Source organism: Haliaeetus leucocephalus, unplaced genomic scaffold, assembly GCF_000737465.1.
Source record: "Haliaeetus leucocephalus isolate CR32 unplaced genomic scaffold, Haliaeetus_leucocephalus-4.0 Scaffold284, whole genome shotgun sequence".
In the NCBI taxonomy this organism is placed as follows: Eukaryota; Metazoa; Chordata; class Aves; order Accipitriformes; family Accipitridae; genus Haliaeetus; species Haliaeetus leucocephalus.
The window spans coordinates 3193063-3218994 of NW_010972720.1; the positions used below are offsets into that span (position 1 = coordinate 3193063).

General features: G+C 35.4%; 1 protein-coding gene across 2 annotated transcripts in view; it reads left to right on the plus strand.

Moving 5' to 3' along the window:
* Positions 1–25932, plus strand: part of WDR17 (WD repeat domain 17) — a 48238-nt gene that overhangs the window by 10931 nt on the left and 11375 nt on the right. For both annotated transcript variants that reach the window (XM_010569971.1, XM_010569972.1), the window contains 18 exons: positions 189–419; positions 4991–5242; positions 5955–6077; positions 6418–6605; positions 7858–8026; positions 9998–10089; positions 11828–11910; positions 12822–12908; positions 13624–13788; positions 17638–17840; positions 17976–18125; positions 18232–18362; positions 20163–20288; positions 21793–21948; positions 22221–22285; positions 22684–22816; positions 24320–24411; positions 25716–25815. In XM_010569971.1, the coding sequence (XP_010568273.1) occupies positions 189–419; positions 4991–5242; positions 5955–6077; positions 6418–6605; positions 7858–8026; positions 9998–10089; positions 11828–11910; positions 12822–12908; positions 13624–13788; positions 17638–17840; positions 17976–18125; positions 18232–18362; positions 20163–20288; positions 21793–21948; positions 22221–22285; positions 22684–22816; positions 24320–24411; positions 25716–25815 (2546 nt within the window). The remainder of the gene's footprint in view (positions 1–188; positions 420–4990; positions 5243–5954; positions 6078–6417; positions 6606–7857; positions 8027–9997; positions 10090–11827; positions 11911–12821; positions 12909–13623; positions 13789–17637; positions 17841–17975; positions 18126–18231; positions 18363–20162; positions 20289–21792; positions 21949–22220; positions 22286–22683; positions 22817–24319; positions 24412–25715; positions 25816–25932) is intronic.

Here is a 25932-nt window from a genome sequence, read left to right on the forward strand (position 1 = left end):
CCTATGGATATGTGTAGTTTACTTTTACACCACAAGATTTTCACGCAGTTATCTAAATTTCAGTCTAATCATTTTTATGTAGAATAATTATTTCTACAGCTTTTCAAGACAATTCTTGATACTGGCTCAAGCAGTAATACACTGAATTTCCTATCTCGGTTCTTATAAGGTTTACCTGTATGTTTCAGGAATTCCTGCGTCACTTAGCTGGTGCTGGAATGCAGGTGATGCAGTTGCATTTGTGTCCCACAGAGGTCCGTTGTACATTTGGACTATCTCAGGACCTGACAGCGGGGTAACTGTACATAGAGAAGCACATAGTTTCTTGTCAGATATCAGTCTGTTTAGATGGCATCCAAAGAAAAAAGGAAAAGTAGTATTCGGACATACTGATGGAAGCCTATCAATTTTTCAGCCAGGTAAAAACTGATATGGTAAAATATTTATTTTTATATATATGTGTCTCTTGTCTCTTCATACGCATGTAATTCTGCACTTTTTTCATTTAGGTTTTATAATGTATGTACATATATAAAACTTGTTCTTAGTTCATAGTATTCCTATTCCTTCCATATTGCAAAAATGTTTTCTTAGATAAAGAGTGCAGAGCATTTTCTTTGTATCTTTGCCCTTCTGTGACCAAGATAACATTGCAGTTTCTGACAAGTACAAGAAACTGGTTTTTTTTTAGGGAATGATAATGGCCCTGATCTTCTACTGAACTGTATTTCCCAGCAAGTTTGTTCTTCTGAACAGACTGACTTGAATATTTGGCTTAGTCTCTTAATTTGCTTGCATTTATTCTAGAGTCCTCTGCTTCATATTCCAGAGTCCTATGCACTTTTGTAGGTAGAATCTCATGGCTTCATGTTATCTTCATGATTCTGTACTGTCAAAGACTATATGGGACACATTTATCTCTTTTTGTCTGAAATCCACCAAGAACATTTTTGCATATTTTATAAATAGTCCCGTACTCTGCTAATGAAGGTGTCTTGTTGATAAGCTCATTTGAAGCTAAAATTTAGCACACTTTCATAAATAGTTTTCTACAAAGACAGATATCTGTATTAGGTGGGCTATTTCAAATTTTTTCTGGCTACTTCTTTTTCCTCCAGTAAAAAACAATTTTCAACTTTGTGAGAGAAATTGTTCTTTAAATAATGCATTAATTTTACATAGTATTATGCTCCAACAGCTATCCAAAATTTATTCTCCTTCTGTTCACTTTACTAAGTAGTCATTCAGGATGTCACAGAGAATAGATTCCCTTGCTTCTGTAGTGCTGACTGAATTAGTATTGGCATTGGGAAAATAAATTCTATTTTAATATGATAACTTCTAAATATGTATCAAACTGAGACTTTTCATGAAGCTTGTTTAGAATGATTTGAATATGAAAATAGAAATAATAGGAAAATGATTTAAAATGTCAAAATTGTGTTCTGCAAATGCAAACATAACATTGGCTAAAAAAGCTAGCAGCAGTGGCAGTTTTGTATGTACCACAACTCAAGTTGCTGTAAAAATTTTTTATTGAAAATTATCCATTACTGCTGGGGAAAAACCTAATTGCATCAGCTTGAAGTTAAGTTTAGATTATTACAGAAATTTTGCCTGTCTCTATATTTAGGATAGTTTTCATTATTAATGTAATATTATACATATTCATTAAGATAATTTTAAAATAAAAACAAATTAAACATAAAATTTGTTTTCTGTTCTTAACATATACAAGATTCTTGGTTTCCAACAGAGAAAAACGAAGTTGAAAGTTTATACATAGTTGGGTGAAAATTTTTGTCAGGACTCTTTCACTGAAAATCCTGTATTTTAGTGCAGTTTACTTCTACTTAACAAATTCTTTAGGATTGAAAAGAAAAGTTGCACTTTGGCTTTTAAAATGAACTTTTCAGGTTTTTGTTTTAAACTCTTTAGAATTTCACTTTCTCAAAATTATTCAAGAGAAGTAGTACACTTTCTGTTGGATCATATTACATGTTTTCTAAACCTGAACACACTTCATTTAATGAAATGGATGTAAAAAACTTTTTATTCAGATAGGATTTTTATTTGATTTTACATAACAAAAAAATTACTGATCTGCAGAGGTCTACTTAAAAATTAATTGTTAGAACTAGGTAGCAAATTTTACTCTGTGGGATAAATTAGTACAACAAATTCAGATGCATTCAAGAACAACTATGAAATGAAATACCATAGAGCTGCCATTCAAAGCCCAGACTTCCATGCAATAAGGAATTTAGATATTTTAATTCAAGGATTGTATTCTTGTAATTAACACAATGACATTGGAGCAATCGTAATGACTCTGAAAGAACGCAGACAAGTATTAATTTTCTTTTAACTTGCATTCTTTACACTATTAGAAAAAGACAAAGAATTTGTTTAGATAAAAACTAGATGTGTTTAAGAATAGATCGTGAAAATTTTAGTGAACAAATAAATTCATTAAAATATGTTTCAAAATTAGGTAATAATGAAAAATGGATTGTAACACTGTAATAAAATATAAGTACCATTACTGTGGTTACATTTTCATAAATGACTTTAATATGTATCTTAACATTCAGATATAATTCAAAAAGTAGGCTTACCCAAGTTATCTATTTTATCAACAGCTGCTTTCTAGTTTGCAATTTATAGTCAAAATTCATCTGACTTTAGTATTTGGTAGCTTTTAAAAAAAATAACAATACATAAAAGAAAGTGGTATTAATAGGATGAATATAGGCCCTCAAAAAAAAAAAAAAAGCAGGGGGGAGGGGATACAAAAAATCAGTACTTTTCAATAAGGAATATAAAGCTGATTTTTTTGCTTTGAGATTGAAGTTCAGCCCTCATCTACCTCATCTCAGAATATGGAAAATGACTTGTTATTGGGCGAGAACTTAGTTTGTTAACAAGTGGGGGGGAAAAAAAAAATCCTTTTCCGTACTTTTAAAGTTTTCAGTCCTTTCTTAGGATATCCTACAAAACACAATCTTGAGAGAACCTGAACATCCACAAGTTCCTGTTAATTGCTTGAAAGTTCAGTGTGATTGACTCCTTGAAGGCTCTAGTCTTTAAGTGTGAGTCACTGCCACATTATTAGCAGACTACACAACTTTTTTTTTTTTTTCATTATTGTTAACTAGTTAGGTTTTTCTCTTGTGGCTGTATTTTCTTTTTATTAGCTCCAGACTATACATTAATGTAGCAGAACATTTAGTGTGAAGAAAAAATATGCAAGGATTTAAGTTTAGTACCCTTTTTTAAAAGAAATACAGTCCAGTCAAGTAGAGCCAAATGTTCTGTACTAGTTTACCTTTCATTTGTTCTCAAAATAAGCACAGTTTACTTAAATGACCTGTGACTCAGTTGCATGATTCTCAGCACTATTGTCTTCTTTTAATGGAAAATAAAATTTAACAGTTAGGGTTTCCATGAGCTTTGCTTCCCGACTCTTGTGAAGCACAGATAAAACTGAGTAGCTCCTGGATACCCGTTCTCTCCCACCAGTTTATTGTGCTTTCTTGGGTCTGAAGTGTTTGAACATGACTGGCTTTGAACAATTGAGGACTTTTTGCCTTTAGTTCTTGTAAAGCCAATTGAAAAATGACAACTGAAAAATGACAATTCTGCTTTGTTGTCAGTTCTAGGTTTTCATTTGAAAGTTGATTTTCATTCACCAAAAAATCTGACCTGAAATGTAAGCAGGGGACATTGTTAAAGAAAGTGGGAATCCCAAAGTTTTTGGCAAATTTAAAGCAGTTATCTGATGATATTTCTGATGTTATCCTTGTTGTTATTCCTGATGCTTCAAAAGACAACTGTGCCTTTGCAGTTGTCTTATACAGAAACATAAATGGAATGCAGAAATCAGTTTATGCTATTAATTGTTGTGCAGTCTTAAATTATTTCCCACATTTCTGGTAATTTATTTATAAAGTTACCCTAGATATAATGTGCACTAATAGCATTTTTCCCTAGAAAATCATAATGAGAGTTATTTTAATATTCAGAATGTTCCCCAGTGAACAAAAACTTTTAAGCATTTTTTTTTTTGATATGTATTGGAATAGGATTTCTTCTACATGAATCATTAAGGAATATAGGTAGGTCTTCGCATTTATCATAATATGACAAATTAATTATATTCTTCATTATCAAAATTGAAAACTAGATAAAAAACTGAATAATGGAAGATGTCAATTCCTTATTTGTAGAAAAGGGATACAAAATTAATTTGTTTTTTTAATACAAGATCACGACTTCAAAACTACAGATCTATGTTGTCAATTATTCATTCGGACTGTACGCTATCTTACAAAACTAAGAGCCAGCTCTCAATAAAAACAAAAAGTGGAAAATAAGCAGGATGTTAAAAATTGCCGTTCTCGATAATACGGATGGATCATCAAGTGAAATATGTCTTCTGTTATGCAAATGTCAAATTAGATATTTAATGGCCTGTTCTAGCTTCAAAATCCATGAATGCTTCATAATTGCATACATAGTTTTGAGGAAGAAAAAAAATCTAAAGGCAGTTGTTCATAAACACATTTTTGACTGCCACAATTTTTTTTCGAGTTCATACTGCCTTTATTTTGCCCGTATTTGCTGTGGTACACAGGTTTACTTAAATGACTTGTATTTTAGGCTGTGCTGCAGGCCTTTACTCATGGAAATTGTTAAGACAATGTATATAATTTAACATACTTTTCTTTAGTGTAAAATTATGTTAATAAACCTGACAGCTGTTTCTATTTTCTGCTGTATTAAAAAGAAAGTCAGATCTCCTGGAGCCAGAACTACTTTAAGTCAAATATTGCAAAGCCAGCTTCATTAATTTCACTAGTGCAGACAGTAGAGCAGGCTACTAAAAATTTCAGGGAGAGATAAAAATGATGTTTGCAAACCTTGTAACTGTTGAAAGGATATACTTGATTTCATTTTGAAATAATCTGTTTTCTTGTGCCCTTTAAAGGTTCTAAAAATCAGAAACATGTCTTGAGACCAGAGTCTCTTGAAGGAACAGATGAAGAGGATCCAGTTACAGCGCTGGAGTGGGACCCTTTGTCAACTGACTACCTTCTTGTTGCTAATTTACATAATGGTATTCGACTAGTTGATTCCGAATCTCTGTCCTGTATCACAACTTTTAATTTTCCCAGTGCAGCAGCATCTGTTCAGTGTTTAGCCTGGGTTTCTAGTGCACCTGGAATGTTTATAACTGGAGGTAAGCCTTTTATTTCCTGATTTATACAAAGGTAATAAATATAGGACTGAGTCTTCAAAATTGATACTTCAAGTTTGATCTTTCTGTTTCTTAACATTTCTACAAATAAAAGCATGTATGCATTGTACAAAAAAAATACATAAAACTGTTGAAAAGAACAGAAAACTACACTGAGAAGTTTTTACTTATTTTATATTCGCTGGGTACATAAACAAGTGACTTTAAACTTTTTTTTTACACTAAATAATTTCCTCATGCACACTTTAGCAACAAATATGAGAGTTACTTTGGGAATGGGAATAGAAATGCATTGTACTAGTGGATGTCATTTCTTGATCCCTGCTTTTCTTTCTCTTTTTATAATTAAAAAAAAAAAAAAAAAATCTGTTCACTGCTTCTCTTCTACACCATAGACGTTACTGCTCAGGTTGAACAAATGAATAAGGAAAGTGAGACTGTGAGCATATTTTTTAATGAGAGGTTCCATAGAGTTTATCTACTGAAGTTTAAATAACTAATGTTAATAATTATTGCTGTTAATGGTGATATTACCATGGAGATGACAGTGCCTGCTTATAAAATTCTTCTTAGGATTCTAAGTTTAATTGTTGTATTTCTTGCTTGAATCGGTCCTTAAACTGCATACCTCTGTGTACAGTAAAAAGAGGATAATAAAAAAATAAATGTTTTTGTATGCTTTTTTAAACCTCAGATTCTCAGGTTGGTGTGTTACGTATTTGGAATGTTTCACGTACAACACCTATAGATAATTTTAAATTGAAGAAAACTGGTTTCCATGGTTTGCATGTGCTAAGTTCTCCTCCAAAGAAAAAGTGTAAGTGTAATTTTGATTGTTTTTCGTTGCAATGGCTGCTAGCTAAGAAAATCTTGTTTGTGAATCTTGTTATATCTGAGTCAATCTCTGTAAGTTCGTGTCAGCTCTGTAGTTCTTAATTAAACAAAGTACCTTCTGGTGCCAATGGACTAGACAAATGTGTAAAGGATCAAGGACTTTATAAGGCCCTTCTTTAGTAGGCCAGGCTTCATACAGGAATTCTCCATTTGTTTTGTTTTTAATCTCATTGGAATACAAAGCATTTTACTCTTTATAATTGTTACTTATTAAATGAAAAAAAAATCTTACCTGTTTATATCTCTTGCTTTGTTTTGTTAAGCATGTTCATCACAGTATCCTACTAAAAATCACCATACATCCTCAACAAGTGAGGCTGTTCCTCCTCCAACTTTAACCCAAAACCACGCATTTTCTCTTCCTCCTGGTCATGCTGTCTGTTGCTTCATGGATGGTGGAGTGGGGCTTTATGACATGGGAGCCAAAAAGTGGGATTTCCTTAGAGATTTGGTATGTTTCATCTCTGTCTTTGGAATGAGAGTTTATTTGGCTTATACACTTTCTTCTAACAGCAAAAAATGGAGGATGAAGTCTTCGCACCACTGTAAAACAGTTTTTGCTATTAAAAAGGGTCTGAATTTCTAGGAAACCAAATGACAGTTCTGAAGTTGAAAGTAATTCTTTATTGCAAAAGCCTGAATCCTTTTGGCAATTTTTTTTCATCCAGAAATAAAGATTTAAGGGCTTGTTTTGTTTTTTTTAACTGAAATTTTAATTTGATGGCCTTCTCAGAAGTATTATCTGGAGGGTTTTCTATGATCCAGAATAAAAGTTCTAGTCAAATTAGAGAGAAAAATATATGTAATTCAGATGGTGAGGTCACTCAGTTTAAAATGACAAAGACTGAATTATTAAATCTTCTTTGAAGCAGAAATTAAAAACCAGGTTTATCACATATTAGGTGAGCCTCTTATTCACGGGACTTTTAGTTATTCTTGAGGATTTTTCTCTTTTCCCCTTTCCCCATTTCCTTTTCATTGGAAAAACTTGAATAATTTTCAGCTGTACTCCCATACATGTTTGAATAGAGGCTGCTGGTTGGTGTTCTATTTCCATTTTTGATGACTTTGGTCCCGTAAAGCAACTAAGGCTTTAAAAAATTCTTATATATTATCTGTTTCTCATATATATGTCAGGCTAAATTCTACAAATGCATGTCTTCGAAAACAAGCAATTGACGTGAAATTTCTAATGGATTGAAGTTTAAACTGCAATAGAGCACAGACTGTATTTAGAAGCACAGAAAACTTAATGGAATACTAGAAAACTTGTAGAACATGTTCAACATAACAAGCTTTATTTTTTCAGTTGGATACTTTTTACCTAAAGGGCAAAATTATTTCTGTTTTAAAAAATTAATTTTTCTTGGGTTTTTTTTAGCTTAATTTTTTTTTTTAATTCTATTTTTTAGCAACTCAGTTCCAATGGAAAATGCTAACAAGCTCCTGGCTTTGCATTGCCCTGTTGTTTCAGTGCAGAATTTTTCTTTTCAATAGTGATGTATGAAAGGGAGGTATGTTATAGTCCAGGCTATTTTATGCCTTTTAATTTTGACTGATGAGCCATAACATACAGGTGTTTTGGAACTCATAATTGACCTGACGGATTATAATACAATGTATTTTAGAGTTTGATCTAGACTTGGACTTCTGAAAAAAAACAAAATGTAATAAAAATGGATTAAATATTTGTTTCATTTAAGGGACATGTTGAGACCATCTTTGATTGCAAATTCAAACCTGATAACCCTGATCTTCTTGCTACAGCTTCATTTGATGGCACAATAAAAGTTTGGGACATAAATACTTTAACAGCAGTTTACACATCTCCTGGTAATGAGGGGGTTATTTATTCCCTTTCTTGGGCTCCAGGTAAGAATATTTTGCTTTAGGTCTAAATGTTCTTTGAATTAGCATTGACTAGCAGAATTTGTGTTATAAAAGTTGTAGTCTTAGATAGGAGGGTATCTAATAATGTTTAAACATAACTGAACTATTATCTGTGAAACTTGTAGAATTCAATGCTTCCCACCTTGTTGAGGCTTAGCCTTATGAGGAATGATCTCAGTATTTCATACTGAGTCAGAATGGAGGGAGGAAGATCTCCAGAACCTTTCTAGCATTATATTATGCAGACAATGAAAGGGCTTTCTTTGCATGGGAAGCAGCTAATTAAAGGAATTCAGATTCTATTTTGTGATGAAAAAGTGGAACATATGTGTTTAGTTCCTTTTCTTCCTTCTTTGTGTAGGATTCTAATCACTGAAGAGCTCTGTTTTTACTTTATTAGAATAGGGAGTACCTTTTCTGCAAAGCATCTACCTTTTCTTAGAGAAGTCACTGAAGTCAGTGGGAAATTTTCTTCTTAAAACTGTTCTGCAACCCACTTAGGTGAACCTGGGAGTACATTTCTGATAGTTACTAATGTAAATAGTTGATGATAGGTAGGCATTCTCATTCTGTTTTAATTCTTTGGACAGCAGATGCATTTTTTTAAAAGTCTAAATAATTCAGCTCACTGCCATTCTCTCCTGTGCTTTTAAACTCTAAGAAATAATAGCTGAGAGAAAAAAAAATACTGTAGTGGGAAGCTGAATGTAGTCTGTGTATGTGAAATGAATTTGCACTTTTTTCATTTCAGGGAGTCTCTTGCACCTTGTTTCTCTTCACAGATTATTTGTCTTGCTAGATGGAAATTGTGGCAATATGAAATACGGTGTTTTCTTTTGTGTTATTTTGTTTCGAAACTTAAATTCAGTTTGTAGTAGTTGTTCACTGTGAGGGGCACTTTTCAAGTCTTGTATTCTGATTTTAAAAAAAGAAAAAAAGTAAATTTAAGCTAATTGGAAGCATGTGCTTCAACTTCAGTTCCTTATCATCCTGTCCAAAAGTTCCTGTCCATTCCAGACAGAAATTCTACTACTTTCACATCCCTTATTCCTGGAGAGTTCCTCTCTGCCTTGTACTTTATTCCTAATATATAATCCAGTGCATGCCATCATTTTTATTTGGTCTCAAAAGACCTTTGAACATACTGATTACTCTTTTTTCTTTTTGTTTTTTCTCCTGTCATTCTCCTACCTGAATCTCTTTGCGTCTTATATATATACACTTTTCTAGACCTCTCCTGCGTAGACTGCCTTTTCCACCTCTGAAGTGTGACATAAAATAACAGTCAAAACTTATATAAATGTACCATATAGCTATTTAGGAAAAGTATAGCTATATTGGGATAGAGGGTCACTGTGGTGAGGAGAATTTGGTGCCTTTTGGATTACTCCTGAATGGAGTCATATATTGAGATTTTCCGCCCTGTGGAGTGTGGTTACAGATTCAGGTACATTCTTGATGGGCTTAGGTGCTGCAGTGGTGCAAGGTTAAGAAGCCAAAGTACTGTTATATGTTCTATTGCATTCTTCCTGCTTTGTCTTAATATGTAGGGAACTTTAAAAAAAAAATGCTGTAGTTGCTACAACTTTAAGCTTGAAACATTGAGACTATATCTCTTTTTCAGTTTGTCATATGCATAATGGACATTATTTTCTGTCACCTTAACTGCAAGACTTTCAGCAGGCATTGAGAATACTTTTTACAACAATACAACTTTTATTTTGCCCTTACCTCAAAAATAGGAATGTAGAAAAGCAGGTCAGGCTTTTGCTGAAATTGGATTTGTGACTGCGTATCAAATGCTGGCCTTAAACTATGAAAAACTCTTGTTTATGTGCCATTGACATCTTCTGTTTATATTACTTTTCTTGAATTTAAAGTAGAAACACACTAGTCAAACAATATTGTGATCTTATATTTATTGTGAGATCTTACAAATGTCTTTCTCTAAAGGAGATCTGAACTGCATAGCAGGTGCAACATCCAGAAATGGTGGCTTCATCTGGGATGTCCTAAAAGGCAAAATGATAACCAGATTCAGTGAGGTAAGATGAGATTACTTCTTTTTTTGTCTATATGAAATGTAAGTTAGTTATTCCCTCTGTTGTAAACAAATGAAGATGGGTCAAAGTTCGTATGTTTTCAAGAGATGCTATGATATAAAAATTTATAGAAAGAATTATGTGGGTGCCAGTTTATATCTGAGGCAGAAGTATTTTTAATTCCTCAGACTGGGTTTGTAACATGAGAATGATGAAGCACCAGATGGTCTCCATTATCTTAAGATTGGTTCTGTAGTGATACACAGCAAAAGCATAGCTGATTCTTTCTTACATGTGTAAATGTATATGGACATACAGACTTTAAACTGGGTATCAAAATGTAAAATGATGTTCTGTATTTTCAAACCAGGCTCAGAAAAAAATTTCAGTCCCAGTAAAGCTCCATTTTGCAGCACACTAAACATTATGTCTTATTTAGAATCTTGCCTTGTATTACCTGAAATGTATGCAGGCATTTGCAAGTCCTGAAACAGTAGCATAATTGTTATTGGCAGAAGGAGCTATTTAATACTATGTTGTAGTAATCTATAATATTTTTTGTATTCTTAGTATACAGCTATAATCTTCGGATTATACAGACATAAGTAACTGTGGCATCTGCATCAGAGGATAAGGGATGCTCTTTAAGAATACAGAGTTGGGGTGGGGGGGCTGGCGGAAAACAAATATACATACATACATTCAGGAGTTCCTGAGTTCTAACACTCAGAAGATTTGCACTTGTACTACTAAACATCTTTTCTCAAACACTCATTGTGATACGTGTCCCACTTAAGTTTTCACATAGCAGAATTATTCATGCCCCATTGTCATGGTTTAACCCCAGCCAGCAACTAAGCACCATGCAGCTGCTCGCTCACTCCCCCCCCCCACCCAGTGGGATGGGGGAGAAAATCAGGAAAAGAAGTAAAACTTGTGGGTTGAGATAAGAATGGTTTAATAGAACAGAAAAGAAGAAACTAATAATGATAGCACTAATAAAATGACAACAGCAATAATAAAAGGATTGGAATGTACAAATGATGCGCAGGGCAATTGCTCACCACCTGCCGATTGACACCCAGTCTGTGCCCGAGCAGTGATTCCCCGCCCCCACTTCCCAGTTCCTATACTAGACGTGATGTCCCATGGTATGGAATACCCTGTTGGCCAGTTTGGGTCAGGTGCCCTGGCTGTGTCCTGTGCCAACTTCTTGTGCCCCTCCAGCTTTCTCGCTGGCTGGGCATGAGAAGCTGAAAAATCCTTGACTATAGTCTAAACACTACTTAGCAACAACTGAAAACATCAGTGTGTTATCAACATTCTTCACATACTAAATTCAAAACATAGCACTGTACCAGCTACTAGGAAGACAATTAACTCTATCCCAGCTGAAACCAGGACACCCATTAACTTCATTATTCCAACAAGTAGCTAACCTTTATTCAAGCTTCAGGTTTATATAGTTGAGGGTTGCTCATTCTTCAACTTGACCCAGTTTTGTCTTTTGGATCTTGGAGAGTATGGCAGTTTTACTGTCTCTCTCCTCAGCCCCAGTTTTTTTGGATTCTCAAATATCCCAGCTATATTGGGTGCTCATGATACGATTTTGTACAGTGTACTTTACTGGGAGAAAAGGGTTGAAGCCCATAGGAGAATAAAATAAAAAAAGATGAGTCAATAGATGAGAGAAAAAGGGGTGAATTATTTCTTATTGATAGGTATTTTGCATTTTTTGAAGCATGGAAAGAATGGAATCTTCTGCATTGCCTGGAGTCATAAAGATTCCAAAAGAATAGCAACCTGCAGCAGTGATGGATTTTGGTGAGTGTTATTGGAAGAAAAAAAAAAAATTGCTAAATGCACTTCTCAAGTCAGTAAACTTTGACAGTACTATCAGTGACTAATTTTAAAACTTTTCTTACTGGACAAAACTTGGATTATATTAATCTCCTGTACTTGTTAGGATATATTTTTCATGATTTTAAGGGGAAAAAAAAGGGAAATGTTTGCAAAAAGAATAGTGTCTAAGACACTGTGATAGTGAAACTGAATATTGATTTTTATTTAGCCATGAATATTTTTCTAGGTTTCTAATTTGTAGATATGGAGGACACTTTTAAAAAGCTATCCCACTTAATTTTTTTTTTTTTACATTTGTTATTTCAAGGACTAGAAATCACTATTTTCAAACAAAGTAGTTGCAATTATGCTATTACAGGAGTATAATAGCTTATTTGTAAAACCTTGCAAATGCCCATTGAGAACAATTTTGTGTGTATTGTGTTTCAGTACATTTTAAAATCCTTGTTCATTCTTTTCCTTTGCTACCCGTGTTATTTCTGCTCAAACGTAATGAGCATGAATTTTAGAAAACAATCAATTAACTTTTTTTCACTTGTTTGTTTGTTTTTTAAATCCCTAAAGATCTATTTGTACCTTAAAGCCATAGCTGCAATTTAGATTTTGGGCTATGAGGATCCTTTGAGGGAGGGAGGTACCGCAGTGGACATCTTTACAGCCTCTCTGAAGGAACGTGGACTCTGAAGTCCAATTAAATGTTTTGCTTGGAAACAAACACTTGTACTTGAGGGGCTGTAGGAATAAAGATTTCTCATATTCTTTCTGTGTGCTTTTTTGCTGTCTGGTTTATTTGCACAGAATCAAACCTGACTTTTGAATAGGCTACTTGGAATGCTTTTTTCCTCATAATATTATATTGTGATTGGTTTCAGTATTATTCGAACCATTGATGGCAAGGTTCTTCACAAGTACAAACATCCAGCTGCAGTGTTTGGCTGTGATTGGAGTCAAAACAACAAGTAAGTAAAAAATTAACCCAAAGAATTGATAATATTTACTATTTAAATTGATTACCAATAAAGTAACACAAAGTTTAGAACATGATATTTACCATGATATTAGAGCACTGAATTTTTTTTTCTGTTCCCCAGTAGGATATGTCTGTAGCCCCTCTGTGTTCCCAGTAGTGGATTTCATTGCTCAGCATGAACTTACTTAACTTTCAAAAGAGGATCTTTTCATATTGATGAGAGAAAAAAAAATTCTCTGGCTGCATATATAATGGGGGAAAAAAAGCAGACATTCAGGAAAGAGGGATTTAGATTGGCTTCCTTTTAATGACTACTAAGCTGAAGATATAGCAGGCAACTAAATACACTGTGATATATGTTAATTTTGCAGGTAATTCCTAAAGACAACATGAGAACTTTTTGTCAAAAAACAATTATACAGTAATTCAGTCTATTAATAGTTGTGTGTTGGGTGCTTAGTCAGACTGCAATACAAATACTGTTCCCTATTGCAACTAATGGATCTTTATCAGGTTTTTTTCTGATTTGGTATATTTAATTGGGTTATGAATAATTACATCATAAAGACACAAAGGGAATCAAGAATATGCTATTTTTTAAAGTAAATTGCAAAAATACCCATCATATCTATTTTTAAACTAAAAAAATGTGAGTACTTTTGATGGTCTCTGTGACCGAGGATTTTACTATTTTTATTTTGCAGAGATATGATAGCTACTGGTTGTGAGGACAAAAATGTTCGTGTTTACTACTTGGCAACCAGCTCTGATCAGCCACTGAAAGTTTTTACAGGGCATACTGCAAAGGTGTTTCATGTACGGTGGTCTCCTCTGAGAGAAGGAATCCTCTGCAGTGGCTCTGATGATGGGTATGTATTTCTGAACTATTAGAAAATTTAAAAACTCAGGCAGGACTATTAGAGAAACTTAAGATCTTTAGTTGTGCTGGTGCTGGCACCTTTGAAAACTCTGAACAATATAATAATCTAAATCTCTGTCTTGTTCAGATTCAGGCTGTAGCTTTGCTGTTAGCTTAATATAGTATTTGGGCAGCAGGATCATTATCTAAAATTTTCACAGCTGCTGTAGCAATGCAACTTTTAGATGCTTTCCCAAGAGCAGAGTCAGTGACTGATACCTGTTACTCCTAGGAATGATATAAGGAGGATACCATGTGTTTACATTATGTCTAAAGATATGGGTGCAAGACCTGCTTTTACCTGATGTCTTTCAAAAGTATAATTAAGTAGAATCTCTGGAGATTTTTAGTGAGTGCTAAGTACTTCTGTTTTGTTGGTTTTGATGACATTTTTTGAGAGAGAGCACATCAGTCTATGGTAAGCAGGAGAGGAAGGATTTTTCTATGATTCTAAGCCACATACTTGCAAAGTATACAAAACATTTTTGGAGTATTGGCTTCTATTGCTTTCCCCACTATCATTCGTTAGATGTCTTTTGCTTGCAGCAAAATCTGTTAGTTCATAGTATAATGATTCATGAAAGAAACCAACTTGACAACAAACTTTTTACATGTAAATTCTCTCTATTTCACATGAGCAAGAAGTAGTGAATCCAAAATTCTGTCATAATGTCATTATGAGATATTCTGATTTTATTACCAAACATGGCTATGTAATAAAACTTGATTACAGAGGGATTTCCAGAATGCAGTGACACTTTCACTTTGAGGGAAGGGGATCGTTGAATAACTTAGTCCCAGGTAACACAGAAAGTAAGCAGTTTTTTGAGTTTATTGTACTTGGTAACACTCCTGTTCGTAGTCAAACTTCGAGCTATTTCGGATGAGCTGTTGAGCACCTAGGCTTATACAGTACATTGGAACAGTAAGCAAGGGTCACATGTGAGCACATACTGCTGTAGCACTATACATATGTAAATATATAAAATGGCCTTCTAACTTGTGGATTCTACTTTGTGGCAAGGTCCGTCAAATGGCCCCTTTGCAGCACTGGAGAAACTGTAACAGGTAGCTTTGCTGCCATGAGTGAGCTTTGGTAACATATTTGATAATGCAATAAAATGTAGCCAAAATTACAATGATCTTTTCAAGAAACTGAACTTTTAATTTCCTAATTCTGTAGTCTGCTCAATTAGCTATACCCAGAGACAGCAACTACTGAAAATAAAAGGAAATGTTAGAAACTCACTTGGTTAAAAGGGAAGAAAAAAATAGCGAGAAAGCTGGTATGAATTCTTCCTCATTACTTGTGTAATTATGGTGGGAGTTTCACAATTTAAGATAGTGTGGTGTCCATTTCTGCCATGTGACAAATGCTTTGTTCAAAGGGGAGAATAGAATAGAATATTTTGGTTGGAAGGGACCTACAACAATCATCTAGTTAACTGCCTGACCATTTCAGGGCTGACCAGAAGTTAAAGCATGTTGTTAAGGGTGTTGTCCAAATGCCTCTCACACACTGACAGGCTTGGGGCATCGACCACCTCTCTCGGAAGCCTGTTCCAGTGTTTGACCACCCTCTCGGTAAAGAAATGCTTCCTAACGTCCAGTCTAAACCTCCCCTGGTGCAGCTTTGAAGCATTCCCATGTGTCTTATCACTGGATCCCAGGGAGAAGAGATCAGCACCTCCCTCTCCACATCCCCTCCTCAGGAAGCTGTAGAGAGCAAGGAGGTCGCCCCTCAGCCTCCTTTTCTCCAACCCAGACAAACCCAAAGTCCTCAGCCATTCCACATAGGACATGCCTTCCAGCACTTTCACTAGCTTTGTTGCCCTCCTCTGGAAACATTCAAAGACCTTCACATCCTTCTTGAATTGTGGGGCCCAGAACCACACACAGTACTCAAGGTGAGGCCGCACTAACACTGAACGCAGTGGGATAATCACCTCTCTTGACCAGCTGGTTATCCTGTGTTTGATGCCCCCCCAGGATGGGGTTTGCCCTTTTGGGTGCCAGGGCACACTGCTGACTCACAGTGAGCCTGCTGTCAACGGCACCCCCAGATCCCTTTCTGCAGGGCTGCTCTACAGCCACTCCTCTCCCCTTTTATTTTTGGGCCCAGTGTTACTCTGTTGCAGGTGCAGAATCTGGCATTTGGACTTGTTAAATTTCATCCCATTAATCACTGCCCAACACTCCAATCTATCTAGATCCCTCTGCAAGGCCTCTTGTCCCCCAGGAGAATCAACAGTACCTCCCAGTTTGGTATCATTAGCAAACTTGCTAATGTATTCAAATCCTGCGTCCAGATCATTTGATAATGTATTGAACAGAACTGGCCCTAGAACTGAACCCTGAGGAACGCTGCTGGTGACTGGTCACCAGCCAGATGTGGTCCCATTCACTACAACCCTTTGAGCCCTGCTGTTCAGCCAGTTCTTCACTCAGTGCACTGTGAACCCGCTTGTCCCACCATTGGAGAGCTTGTCCAGAAGGATGCTGTGAGGGACAGTATCAAAAGCCTTACTAAAATCCAGAAAAACTACATCCACCACCTTCCATTCATCCACTAGTGATACTGAAAAAGCCAGTTGAAGAAACTCTCTAAGAATCAGTTTTGGAGTTTCAGAAAGCAGGCATTCTTTATTGCAGCGCTGGGTGCACAGGGGATCGCTCCACCTATCGTGCACACTGTCAGGCCTAATTGTGCAGGTTAAGTACATGTTCTACATACATATTCACTAGATTTCCGAGAAATGTTATACATATTCATTAGTTTTCTGGGAAACTATTAGCATATGCAAATGTCCTTTACACAGGTGCATTGAAGGTCTCTGGTGGTCTTCCATAGTCTTCCTCACTTGTCTGCTACTTGACCCTTCTCGGATGATTCTGCATAGTGTGATCTTCTGCATTTTTGATACATCTTATCCTAAAGAATGCTCATTAGTGCTTCTATTATCTATGCTTACATTTTGATGTAATTCACATGTATACTTCTAAACTAAGTTACCTAAAAGGGCTGAAGTACTTATCTTCTTCAGTGGGGCCTCATCCAGGATGGCCCAGAAACTGGAAGGCCATCCAAAAGCAATTTCTCACACATTTTGCAAATACAGAACCCCCATCCACCACTGATCAGCAAACAATCAGGCAAAGAAACAGCAATGCCATTGTACTCAGAAAAACATCCTGCATCACTAGGAGGGTAACCTTATCATAGAAGAATAGCGAATTAGTTAAACAGGACTTTCCCTTTGTGAACCCATGTTGACTGTACCTGATGACTGCATTATTCTTTAAATGCCTTTCAGTAGTACCCAGTATGATCTTCATAATTTTTCTAGGAACAGAGATTAGTCTAACAGGTCTGTAGTTTCCTGGGTCTGTTTAGAAGGCTGTTAAAGCCATAAGAAAGATAGAACTTACAGTTCTGTTTTGTTTTTCTTTCATTCTTTTCCCCTTGAGAGTCCTAACAGACAAATATAATACACATCCAGGCATATGGGTAAACCTCTTTTCTCTCACTGACATGTAAGATAATGGGGCATGTGAGACTTTTGAAAGACTATGCGGTGGATGGAATATTTTCTTGCCTGGTGAACTGCCTTTGGTGTATTTTGTACCGCATCCTAAACATGAAGGGCATTGGCTGCTACCTCTCTTATTACAACTTCTATAAACATACTGCAAATAAATATTCTGATAAATTTGAAGCTTAGAATGTTGCTGAAGTAGACAGATAATCATATTTCAGTAGGAGATTTGATGGACATAGGTCTGTTTTATCCTGTTTCAGTACTGTTCGAATATGGGATTATACACAGGATGCTTGTATAAATGTTCTTAGTGGACATACAGCTCCAGTACGGGGACTGATGTGGAATCCTGAAATTCCTTACCTTCTAATATCTGGCAGTTGGGACTATACAATTCGAGTCTGGGACACAAGAGATGGAACATGTTTGGACACAGTTTATGATCATGGTGCAGATGTATATGGTAATATTTTAAACTTTTGTTTTATTTCTGTATTGAAATGCATTTTAAAATATCTTAAAATTTATAAAATAATGTCATCTGGTTATTAGATAAACTTAATTATTTGACTACATTTTTAAATGCCTTCTCTACTAGGATTAACATGTCATCCTAGTCGTCCATTTACTATGGCATCTTGCTCTCGTGACTCCACTGTGAGACTCTGGTCATTGACACCTCTTATAAACCCTCTACAAATAAACATCTTAGCAGATAGATGTTGGGATGAGATTATCGGTAATACAGGTAAGTAAATTGTATATACCATTGTTTTAATTTTCTGTATGTATTATACTTTTTTCTTTTTTTCTTGTTTTTTTAATTTTCACGTATAAATCTTTGTGTGTGTTAGATCGTGCTGTGGAATCTGGTGCTCCTCCTTTGCTGTGTGGTAAAGTTTCCAGGGATATTAAACAAGAAGTGGAAAAATTGACAGGAAATCCTCGAGGAAAAAAACTAAGGTGGTTTTCAGAATGTTTTTCAGTAAGTACTCTGCAAACTTAAGGATGTTGTCAGTGTACATGACTTTCTCTTCTGAAGTTGATCTCCAAAACTGAAATAAATTTCTTCTCTACCATTTTTTTTCTCTCTCTCTTAAAGAGGGCTCAGAAAATATGCAGAAATCAGTTCAGTCTCTTAAAAGTTCTTCATGTAAACATGTCCATGACTGAATTGTTTGTCAGTTGTGAACACTAATTTTTCACAAAGTGAAACAGGTGGGATAATTAATTTTCCATAGGAAAAGTTTGATTTGACAGGAATTTTCTATTGAAGAAAATGAAAAGATGTGTTTTATCAAACTACTTTGGATTTTTTTAATTTTAAACCATCAAAGGGAAACCCTCGTTACAGATAAGGTTTGAACTGCCCAAGTGCCTGTGCCAAAACTGCTGTATTGCCTTCTAGGAGCTGTAGATCTGGATGAGCCATGCCCCAGTATCCATCAATTGCCTTTCCTCCATTGTACAGTAGTATTTCCTATAAATCATTGCAGCCTTTTTGTGCAGTTGAGTTAAAAATATAAACTACTGGGTTCCTGTGAGTGCTTACCTGCATAGGAACTGAAGTTGAGGTAGAACAAGGACAAAAATGACCTGGAACTACAGCTTGTGTCAAGCACTGTTGTGACTTAAGTCAATACACTGATCTACAAAGACCTAGTTCATCCAAAATACTTGTTTTGATTTCTAGCGAAGTTGAAGTCTATGATTTAGAAATGCTGAAACAATCTTCCTCAATTACAAATCTTGAAATTTCATGTTTTATTAAAAATAGATTTTTATGGAATTCCTTGTTTTACAGAAGTTATGAATTTTGATGTCCCATGTTGATTCAAGAGTAAAACTGTTTATAAGATTAGAATTTTCCAAGAACAAAAACTTTTTTTGATCAGCTGTGTTCAGTGCTTTTTGAGTTCAGAAAATAAAGTGTTGTGCTTAAACTATAGGGAGTCAAATAAGAGGTTTAAGGGACTGAAAAAAGAGGGAATAGTCTCTTTTTTTTTTTTTTTTTTTTTCCTAGCAGGATCTCCTGCTTTTTACCAGCTCAGAAATAATTGGACTTCTAAACTTGTAATTCTGTTATTCTTATAAAAACTACTTCAGGTCAAAGGTTTAATGATTTACTTTTTTTATAAGCTTTTAATTACTCACTCTCTTCTAGACCTCATTCAATATTAAACCATTGTCCTAGTTCTACAGAAGGATTGATTCAAATGTTAGACCAATAAAAATGCTTAAAATGTGTTTAAAAAAAATCGCCTTGATAGCCTGCAAGATTTTGTGCATATGCAATTATACCATATGTGTCTGTTTTAAGATTTAATATTAAAATAGTAACCTAGATTGTGGCAGTCGAGCCTTGAAGTTGTTTTTTACCTGGCCCATGCCTTTTGCTCTACAGGAAATGCTAAAATAGTACTAGGGCAGCTCCTGCATCCCAGCAGCTGAATGTTGTTTTAAGCCAGCAGTAGCCACCAGATAGCTTGTATTCCTTTGGGAGCAAAAGGGAAAACTCTAATGGCGAGCCATCAACTATGTCCACACATAACCGAATACTTACGTCCACAGATCTTGCTCTATCTTCACAGCCTTCAAGAAGACTGAAGGAGTTGCAGCATCTTGAACTAATTCATGTCTTCATAGTAAAGCTTCTAATATTGAAATTGTCTGAAATTGTATTTCTTGAAATTGACTGACAAATGTTTTCCAATGTCTTTTTAAGTTCAAGTTTCTCTCTTGAACATTACTGTAATACAACTCTTTTCTTCCCTAACAATTTTAGCCTCCAGGAGGCAGCAAAAATTTATGGGATTTGGTCGCTGTAATAAAAGGACAGGATGACAGTTTGCTTCCACAAAACTACTGCAAAGGAATTATGCATATGAAGCATCTCATTAGATTTAGAATGGTAAGTGAAGCATAAACAGTATGTGAAAATGGCTGTTAATCCATATATATATATTTCACTCTTTAACTTTTAATGCTTTACAAAAGGGTCACAATTTATTTCATGTCCAAAGATATTTGTGCAATATCGGTTCTTTGTGCAATACTGGTCTGTTAGAACAATAGCATCAAGCTAAGTCTGCGTGACTTCATGCATGCTCAGTGTTAAAAGGCTAGGTTACAGCTGTTAGCTAGAAAAGCAGTTTTCAAAATAATTAAAAGAAATGACAAAGCAAGCATCACTACAGCTTGAGCTATGAAGCGAGTTTGTCTTCCCTATTATATATACTGTACTTTTACATTCAGTAAAGTCAAATTATTTGGTTGTATAACCAGGAAGTTTGTAGTTATGTTCAGGTGCGGGGATAGGGGAATTCATGTCTGAAAATGGAGGAGAGTCAGCAGACATACACTCTGTAGCTGTCTGGAAGAAGGAGTGGAAAAACAAGAACCTGTCAGTAATACAGATGTGCAGCTGAAGAGTGACTCAGATGTGAATGTGAAATTCAAGTACTAGGCCATAAATTTATTAGTAGCTGTGTATGTGAATATGCAACCAGACATAAAATTTGTGCAGAATATGGGGATACATGGTTCTGTCAGGGACTTCTTAGGGATACTAAAGTATCCCATACTCTGATGACTGGGTTGTAAATAGAGGAAAGATATCTTTTGGTATGGATCAGGAAATGTGTAACTCCCCACTTGCCACCGCCAGAGCTAAATACCTGCCAGCTATCATCTGTTGTTTGCTGTTGCAGGCTGCCTCTTGCAAAATGGCAGACTCTTTAAGAGTGTCCTAACATACCTTATGACAATGATCAAAAAGATAGCATGACAATGATAAAAAAGATAGGTGTGCCAAGTAAAAAAGTAACATAGTTTGTTTTTTTTAAAAAAATAGATCCTTTCTCAGCAGCTGCCATTAGTCTACATTGCAGTTTACTTTGGTGAAGAATGTTCAAAATTTGTTCTTCATCCTCCATATATGGTATTGTAAAGCCATGAATAGCCAAACACCATCTCACATATATTGATGATAGAGTTAAACTGAGAATTCTTGAAATGTGAAGTGAAGCTCCTCCTTGCCTTTTTTTACGTTAAATGTGATCCTGTTGCAGCTTGTCTTAAACTCTGTCAGATGGAAAATTTAGTCTTCTTTCTTCAACTAATATAAAAATTGCAGTGGTTGGGAATATAAATCATTTATTGGTCGTAAGTTTAATGGGGTATGACAGATCATGACACAGGTTGAGCCTACTGTATTCTTTCTTTACGTGGACATCATTATAATGGTAATAAGTACAATTTCCAGCTATTTTCTCAAAAGGATTTTTTTCTTAAATGATAGCATTTATATTTCATTGTAATGTTTGACACTAATTCATTCTTAAGAAAACTTGTTTTCATCGCAGAAAACTATTTTTTTAAAAACTTTTTTATCTTTTTTTTTTCTCCCCCCTTAGTCCAAGGCACAAGAATTGACAACAGTAAAAATGTCCAAGTTTGGAGGTGGTATTGGTGCACCAAGCAAAGAGGAGAGGCTTAAAGAAGCTGCAGAAATACATTTAAGATTAGGACAAATTCAGCGATATTGTGAACTAATGGTAGAACTTGGAGAGGTAAAATATCAGAACGTTATTGAAGAACAATATAATATGAAGTTTTCTGAAAACCAGCTATCCTAGCAAAGATGGGGTAGCAACAAAATGGTTCCTAAATCCAGAAAAGAATAATCTTGCTCCAATTATATTAACATATGCAGTCTAATGCATAGCTCATTCCTTACTTAACCTTTTGATAAATTTAATGGAAGAAACATGAAGCTAGTTAAAAATACAGCTGTTTCTCAAAATAAAATGATCAGGTGAAATGTATTGCTGCTTTCTCCTAGTGGGACAAAGCTCTCTCAGTTGCACCTGGTGTATCGATGAAATACTGGAGGAAGTTAATGCAAAGGTAAGGTAGTAAAAATATGATGCTGAACTGTAGTTTCTGTCCATAAAAGGACACAGACAAGTAGGAAGGATGGATACTATTATCAGTTGTACTTGGTTTTTGTTACAGCAGTCTAGTGATGTCACCTTTTGTTCAGTAACCTTTGGAATGGAACTGGGGAAGATTTCAACAACGATTTTGTGTGCAGGAATCAAGTTAAAGGGTTGCGAATAAATTGCAACTTTAACCAGAAACTCTTTAGTGCAGTATCCACATTTTGCAAGTCTGAGGTCTGGAAAGGCAGATGGGTTTCAGTGAACTTTATATGGCTTCATTTAACACCTGTACCATAGAGATAAATTTAGTGATCAATTATATATGTAGATCTTTCTTGCTTATTTATTCATTTGTTTAATTAGGAGAGCTGATCAGTTAATTCAGGAAGAAAATGATGATGTCATCCCATACTGTATAGCTATCGGAGATGTGAAGAAACTAGTTTCTTTCTTTACTTCAAGAGGCCAGCTTAAAGAGGCTCTTCTTGTTGCACAGGTATTATTAAGTATAACAGTGTGGGAGATGTATTTAGCTCTTTGTTTCTTACTCGAAAGATGACAAGCATATTTAAAAGGCTAGCACTGTTTGCTTTTGTGAAATGGCTAAATAATTATACCCTACTCCTTACTTCTGTATTGTATTGACCAGGTTTTATGCAGAAATCATAAAAAGGTATCTCATGTTTACCGATTTTTAAGCCTGATTCTTCTAAATTGCAATCAAATACCCATCATGAAAAATGATGTATTCGGTTTTGGTTGAAGTAGAAAATTAACCTGATTTTCAGCAGTCAATATTGCCCTTAACATCAAAGACATGTAGGATTTCTCTTGCATTTCTGCTGAGGTCTTGGTTATACTACTTTCTGTAGAGTCTTTGGGTGAAACTGCTCAGTTGCAGTAGTAATCCATATAGGAAATCAAACTTTCAAATTAATACAAAAAACAGTGCAAGAGATTACCAAACGCAGGTATCTCCCTTCTGCTTCCTAATGTAAACACAAGTTAAAGGGCATGCAAAACATGCAAGACTGATACTTTGTTTCACTCTTTCTCACCATTCCTTTATTCTTTTTGAATAATTTCTGGATACTTAATATAGTTTGTTAAATAAACTGTCAAGATTTGTCCCTGGTACATTCTCTCATGCCTACCTGTCCTTGAATGTTCAGTTACCTCAGGGATAAGAACTCTAATAATGCATGTGAATTTGTGCTTTGGAAGTTGTCTATCTGTATGTTGTTGTTCTAATACTAGCTGAATGGTGCACAGAATGTAACTTTGAGGTATGCTTGAGTTTAACAAGTTATAATGCTTGAACCTTAAAGCACCTTAAAGCTTTAGAAAGATCTTCATTTTTCTTGAGAGAGAGACATTGCAGGGGTTGCTTTTATTACAATTCATAGAATAGTCTTTGTCTCAAAGGTTTAATTGGATAATATTAAGCAAGAAAATATCATGACTTTCTTTCCTTTTTAATTGAGCCCTGAGTTTTAATGTTGTTACCCCAGCTACACCTTAAAGCACATGAAAGAATTTCCTTTTAACCCACACGGACCTCTTCTTGTTTAATATTAGAAATAATTTGTTGCCAGACATGAAAAGTGTTCAGCTTATGCCACTATATAAACCTCTTCAGATTTACTGGTATACCTACTGAGAAGTATCTACGGAGTTCATGTTTCACTTGCAGCCACTTGCTCCTTAGGGTGTAGCCATCGCTGTCCATTTTAAGCATATTCAAATGCTGGAAAAATCCTGTACAAACGCATAGGAAGGAAGAGGTCTCTTGCTTCTGTAGAATTTCTTGTATGGCTGGATGAAACTAGGCTAAGATTTAGCTATGAATAAGTTCATTGGTTTAAACATTGCCTTTGTTATAGCTGGGCTTTAGAAAAATTTTATTCGCCTTAGGTTATTTTTTTTGTTGTTGAAAAACCACATTTCATATTCAGTTTGATTGATGCATTAATTAATCCATTTTTTTATTAACTTCTAGGCAGCTTGTGAGGGAAATATACAGATGTCACCACTCTCCACAACAAGTGGATCTTCAAATTCTGGTGGAAACAATACAGATGATTATAATGAGTAAGTTGTTCTATTTTATATCTAAAGCCTCATCTGAGTGCAGGATGTAAAGTCATCAAGGGAGATAAACCTTAGTGGTTTAATTTGGCATCAGCAATGTAGAATTCGACAACAAAATAATACATCTTCTAGTACTTAGTTGATAGAGTTACTAACTAACTGATGCTACACTGAATAATTCCCCCATTGTGCCACCTTCTGGCACCAAATGGATTTTTCATATGTGTTGTGGTTGAACCCCAGCCAGTAACTAAGCACCATGCAGCTGCTCGCTCACTCCCCCCTCCGCCCAGTGGGATGGGGGAGAGAGTCAGAAGGAAAAAGGTAAAACTCGAAGGTTGAGATAAGAACAATTTAACAGAACAGAAAGGAAGAAACTAATAATAACAATACTAAAATGACAACACTAATAAAAGGATTGGAGTATCCAAAACAAATGAGGCACAATGCAATTGCTCACCACCTGCCAACTGATGCTCAGTAAGTCCCAGAGCAGCGATCCCCCCAGGCCAACTCCCTGCAGTTTACATACTGGGCATGATGTCATATGGTATGGAATGCCCCTTTGGCGAGTTTGGGTCAGCTGCCCTGGCTGTCTCCCATCCCAACTTCTTGTGTCCCTCCAGCCTTCTTGCTGGCTGGCCATGAGAAGCTGAAAAATCCTTGACTTAGTCTAAACACTACTTAGCATATTAACTTAGAACTTTTGGTAAGTAGAGTAAGATTTAGCATTAACAAGTATCTGTAAAACCCTATGTTTTATGCAACTTCTCCTCCTGAAGCTTTGCTCTTTACCATCGGTGAAGTTTCTGACAATGTACACTAATGGCTGTATTTTCACTGTATGTGCCCATAAAAGAAACCATGCCTCTCTCCTTGTTTAGAACAGTGCTCAAAACCTAAATTACATTATCAAGTTATATGTGTAGTAACAAAAGTAGCTTAGAGGCTGTGTAGTTACTTTATTTACATGTGCAATTTTTGAGCAATTAGAGAGATATTTATGCAGAGTTCACAGGTACAGAATGAATATCCAGATATTTGGGGTTTCTTCTGTCAATCTGAAGAGACATCTCCATACTGATGCAGATTTTGGGAAGCGGACCCACCTGAATATGCACCAACATAAGTGGTGGATGAAGCTCAAGTTGATTGCGTTTTAAAAGCTGGTGGTGTCATTATCTAGAAGTCAAATATAAAAATTTTAGGGTACAGAAGCAAATGTGTTGACTTGTACATAAATTAGGAACCAAAGAACTCCAACCTTTAAGTGACCTTGCATAATCCATGTTTTGTTCTTGCAGGCTCCTGCACAAGGTCAGTAAAGAACTGGCAGAATGGTATTTCCAGGATGGCCATGCAGTGCTTGCAGCATGTTGCCATCTGGCTGTTGAAAATATAGAGGTAATTTTTTTTTTTTTCTCTTTAACTATGGAGAGGCCAACATTGACTTCCTTTTTACATCTCCCTGTGTTAACTGTTTTTTAAAATGTATGTACCACATTCTAAGATGTATTACTT